Source organism: Charadrius vociferus, unplaced genomic scaffold, assembly GCF_000708025.1.
Source record: "Charadrius vociferus isolate BGI_N301 unplaced genomic scaffold, ASM70802v2 scaffold183, whole genome shotgun sequence".
In the NCBI taxonomy this organism is placed as follows: domain Eukaryota; kingdom Metazoa; phylum Chordata; class Aves; order Charadriiformes; family Charadriidae; genus Charadrius; species Charadrius vociferus.
The window spans coordinates 5,781,154-5,785,823 of record NW_009648250.1 but is presented as its reverse complement, the minus strand read 5'-3'; the positions used below and the strand labels follow the sequence as shown (position 1 = coordinate 5,785,823).

The window sequence follows — 4,670 nt, the reverse complement described above, 5'->3', positions numbered from 1 at the left end:
TGCCAGCTGCGGTGACACAGCTGTCACCGACCCCGACAAAAGCACGGTCTGAACCAGAACGGGCCCACCAGCTCTGGGGTGGCCGTCGAGGGCTCTGGCCAGACGGGGCGCCCAGGGCTCCTGCAGAAAAGGGTCTCCATCACCCCGCGGTTGCCCACTCCGCGAAGGTCAGAGTGGGTGGTCAGGCATCTCCCACCAGCACAGCGAGGGTCAGAGGAACTGGTCCCAGCACTGTGCAGGCAGAGAGGCATCCTGCCAACACACCAAGGGGTCCTTCCTTGCTGTGTGGTGGGTAGAAGTTAAAAATTATATTTGCACATAGTACCAGCCCAGAAGATACAACTGGGTGAATAAAGTAATTTCTCAAAGACATCCTTGCAGGCCAATCCATATTATTTGTAAAATTAATCTTCTGGACAGCCAAAATATTGTTTGGTCAAACAAAAAAGGTTGTTCAACATCAAAACCTGAATTTTTTGTTTCAAACATACTTAGATTTACTTTATTTAGGGGGGGAAAAAATGAGAGAGAGAGAGAACAGAGAATTGTGATTTGAGTCAAAAGATATTTTATAACACTAGACAAGGATTATTTTAATTTGTTTACTTTTTCAGAAAACAGTTTCTCAAAAGAGATCTAATTAAAAATCATAGTGCTGAAATGGCATTTTTCATCACAAGTATTTAGAGTGATAATAGTTCACTCCAGCTTAGCCAAGGGTCACGTTTCTTTGAGAGATGTGTCCCAATTCCAAGATGCCAAGAGTCTGTTCTCTGAAAACCTACAGGCTGTAGCGTGTAAGGTCACTACAAGCTGTTGCAGGCACCACTGTCTGGTCTTTCTGCTGGAGATTATTTGCCCTCTGTAGCAAACAAACGAACAAACAAACAAACAAAAAATCATTACTTCAATGTACAGGGATGCCTATACAAAGCTTTCTGTTGGAGGGAAACCTGCTTGGTGTGTGAGCTCAACACCAGAGCTCCTGAACATATCTGCTCTTACCTAGACTTTGACACTTAATTTGTCCATGACATTGGAGCACAGCATTTCACTACCTCATCCCTTTCTGTTTGCAAGATCAAGCCTACTTTACCTATTACTTTTCTCTCTGGAGTGGCTGGAAGATGAATTTGTTTACAAGTGCCATGTGAGTGCAAGCAAATCTGTCAGTACAAAACTGTAATTCTGCATTTATGAAAATTCCCCATGTTTTCACATTTACACTTCCATAAGGGAAGAAATCTATTTTCTTTCCTCCCTCCCCCGCCTTTATGTCTTTGCTCTGTAGCACTACCAACAAATTGCTTTTCTGAACAGGTTGTAAAATTATGCAAGAAAAGGTATTTTTCTGTTCATTTATCCCCTAAGGAAAATAAAATTATTTATTTTATTCTCCTTTTTGTGTGTGTTCAGTAATCTTATGAAATGCAAGATTCACTGGGTGCACAAACCTTACAAAATATGAAATGCCAAATGAGAACACAGGCATTCGTATCAGCAATGACACCAGATAACACACCTGACATATATTACATTTTTAAAGCCCATCTGCTTTAGAGTCCAACTTCAGGGCGGCCTCAATTGTTTTTGAGGTGTGGGACTAATCCATACACCTGACAGGTCGGACGGCCATTTCATCTGCATTCAGAGGTGTGTTTTGGAAAAGCCATCTGTCAAGCAGATGCAGTCACTTGTGAATGGTTGAAAAAAATAGCACTAAAACCTTAACAAACTTGTAAGTGGACAATTAATTTAGTGGCATTCCTCATCAGAAGTAATTGCTAATGTTACTCTGACACACATAGATATGCAGTGTAATCAATGCATGCAAACATGCAATAAATTGTTCAAACCATTACTTTTCTAGATTTAGGGAAGTTGCCATTTGGCTAAACATTATTTTAAAGAAATGCCTGCTATTACATCCTATCTCCTTTTTTCTACTTCTACAGTATAGGAAAAAAGACGCTACTGAAGCATTGGTAGAGCCTTTTCTTTCTGCTTGCTGTGACTGTAGCAAGCTCTGCTTTACTCGGCTGAGCTTGGAAGTGTCTGCAGTACATACTCAAGAGACCTCAGCTTCCCTGATGACAACATTTGCCTAATCTCAGTTGCAAGCTACAAGGCAGGGAAGCAGAACCTGGACTTGAAAAAAGAGGCTTCCCTTGACTGCAGTTGCTGGAGCTGGACATTTTAACCCTGGCTGAGGATTAATCAGCTCTCTATCTTCAGAAATGTTATTTGCCCAGTATAAATGACATAAACCAAGATCATCATCTTAGTTTATTTTTCTAGAGTCCTTAGCATGCTACATTAACCTGACAATGTTTAATCTTGTGTTCATTTCACAATACACTTCATGCAATTCACAGCTGTAATTGGTTTTACACTGACATTACACGTTTCAACCTAGCCATAGGAAAAGAATAACTCTAAATATTATTTCTCTGAAAAGTGTCCGAGCTCAAACAGCACAGAAGCAGCTCATGCTAGTTTCATGTGCATATTTCTTTCTTCTGCCTTTTCTTTCACTGCAAGAATGATCACTGGCATAAGATTGTAAGGTCCTTGTTTTAGTCCATTTGCAATTGAACTACGTTTGTTTGATTTCTTACGTCCTGAGGAGTTCTCTCTTATAAAACAGCATTCAAGTATTCTAGTTTAACATCCCCATTTTTTTCTGAGTTAAGGAACAAAGTAGACCTTGGGCTTCTGTTTCCATTACGAGTCTTCCAGAGTCCCATAACTGATAGCCGTAAAGTCTTCCTTTGTAACACACACTCAGCACTAAAGCCAGAGTATTGCTATTTGGCATTATTCAGTGAAGTGCAAGAAATTAAATAAGTTATGTCTTTATTGCTACACCAAGCAAAGTCATTTTTTAATACAATTGCAAGGGTTTCATAGAGTACGTGTCCCTCCTCTTAGGGCCCAGTAGTTCAGCTGCACTGCAAGTATCACTTAGCTATCACTTGTTGAATGTCAGTCTAAGAAGATGTGTTGAGTATTCTTGAGTCTGAAGAATCAGACCTTTCATCGTACTCATCTTCTGTGTAAATTGGTTGCTTAGACACAATAGGACACCCGTCATCAGGGATTGAGATCCTAGGATCTTCTGACGAGCGGGAAGGAAGGACAGGCGAGCTTCGGAAAACGCTGGCCGAGTTGCTAGAGAAAGGACTGACATACTGGGACCGCAGCTGGTACTGCTGCTGCAGCGTCATGGTGTTCCACAGGGTGACGTCGTTGGGCAGGAATGGGCTGGACTGGTTTCTTGCCAAAGTGTTCCTCAACATCAGTGGGTAGCGTGGTGGCTGAGGGAAAGGGTGCTGCAAAGGTACAGCCAGAGGATTTGGCACAACATTACTGGAATCGGCAGAGAACCTCAGTGTGTCAGGAACCCTAAATGCTGAGCCCACAGACCACTTGGAAGAGGAAATAGGGTACGAACTCAGAGTGTGTTCAAAAATGTGCCCGTTGGAGGGCAAAACAAGACCATCAGATTCCGCAGAAGTTCTCTCCCCACTGGCCACTGAAGACCGACTGGACAGGAGAACCTCTACAGCACTCACCAGATCACCGCCACACCCCTTCAGGATCAACTCCAGCACAGTTGGCTTTTGGTTAGGGAAGATCTTCTTCAAGACTTCAAGTGGAGGTCTGTTGGCTTTCAAACTGAAAGGTAAAGAAACTGTCCCAGAAGGACCTTCTATCAGGAGGTGGTTCTGCTCTGGGTGGTACTTGGGGCTGTCTGGACGGCTCTCTGTGCTCCCACCATTTTTCTGAACTGCATAACCAACCTCATCCACTGAAACAATTTCAGGGCTTTCAGGGGTGAAGCAACTTTTGGCTTTAGTCATGTCTGGGGAACTCCTTTGGTCTGTGTCTTTGTCACTGTAGGACTCAGCATTGTCTGCTCCACTGGCATCACCCAACCGCTCCTCGTTCATGTCTGCAAAAAGAAGGCGGAGAAGTTAACGAAAAACTGAGGCCGAAAGCTTTTACAGACATTTGAGGATACAGTCTTCTTAAAGTGAACAGAGCAGGAACCTAGGCGGGGGGGGGGGAAGCTTTTTTCATAGAGATCCTGCTAAAATTAATGTCTGTTTGCAACATCTCATGAGAACAAAACTGCAAAAGAGTAATGTGACCTGGTCTAGGCATTTTACGCTGCCTTATAGAGATATCTGTCTCATTCTCCTATGTACAAGAAAAGAAGCAGTGATCATTTTTCTGCTGCGTCAAATATGCTACATCAATCCTCTCTCACTGGTTACAAGGCAGCAATACACCACCCGAGTGCAAGCTTTCTGAGAGGAACTTCAGCACTTCCACATCATAATTCCTCACTAGCACCATCTTACTGACTGTGAGCTGACAATATCCAGAGGGCACTTGGGAGACGAAAACACCCTCTGCAAGTCCTACAGTGTTGCTGGAACCACTCCATCATGGCTACTGGCTAAAGGTTAGAGAAGTCTTCAAATAAGTCAGTGTATTCCAGTTCTAGCTCTGCAGAAACTGGTTCCTACCCCAGCAAGAATCACAGGCTCTTCCTCCAATCCCTGGACCACAGCCTTGGCCCATTGGAGCACAGAATCTAGAAGAATATGGTTTGGAGAGGACCTCTGGAAGGCATCTGGTAGAAACTCCTGTTCAAAGCAGGG

The 4,670-nt window shown here is 43.3% G+C and overlaps 1 protein-coding gene across 1 annotated transcript; it reads right to left on the bottom strand.

Annotated features, from left to right (window-relative positions):
• Positions 1–2,801: 2,801 nt before the first annotated feature.
• Positions 2,802–4,456, bottom strand: DMRT3 (doublesex and mab-3 related transcription factor 3). Its single transcript, XM_009884316.1, has 2 exons — positions 4,432–4,456; positions 2,802–3,955 (listed from the first exon to the last, which is right to left on the bottom strand). The coding sequence occupies exons 1-2, from the start codon at positions 4,454–4,456 to the stop codon at positions 2,991–2,993; spliced, it is 990 nt and encodes a 329-aa protein (XP_009882618.1). The 3' UTR covers positions 2,802–2,990.
• Positions 4,457–4,670: the final 214 nt, after the last annotated feature.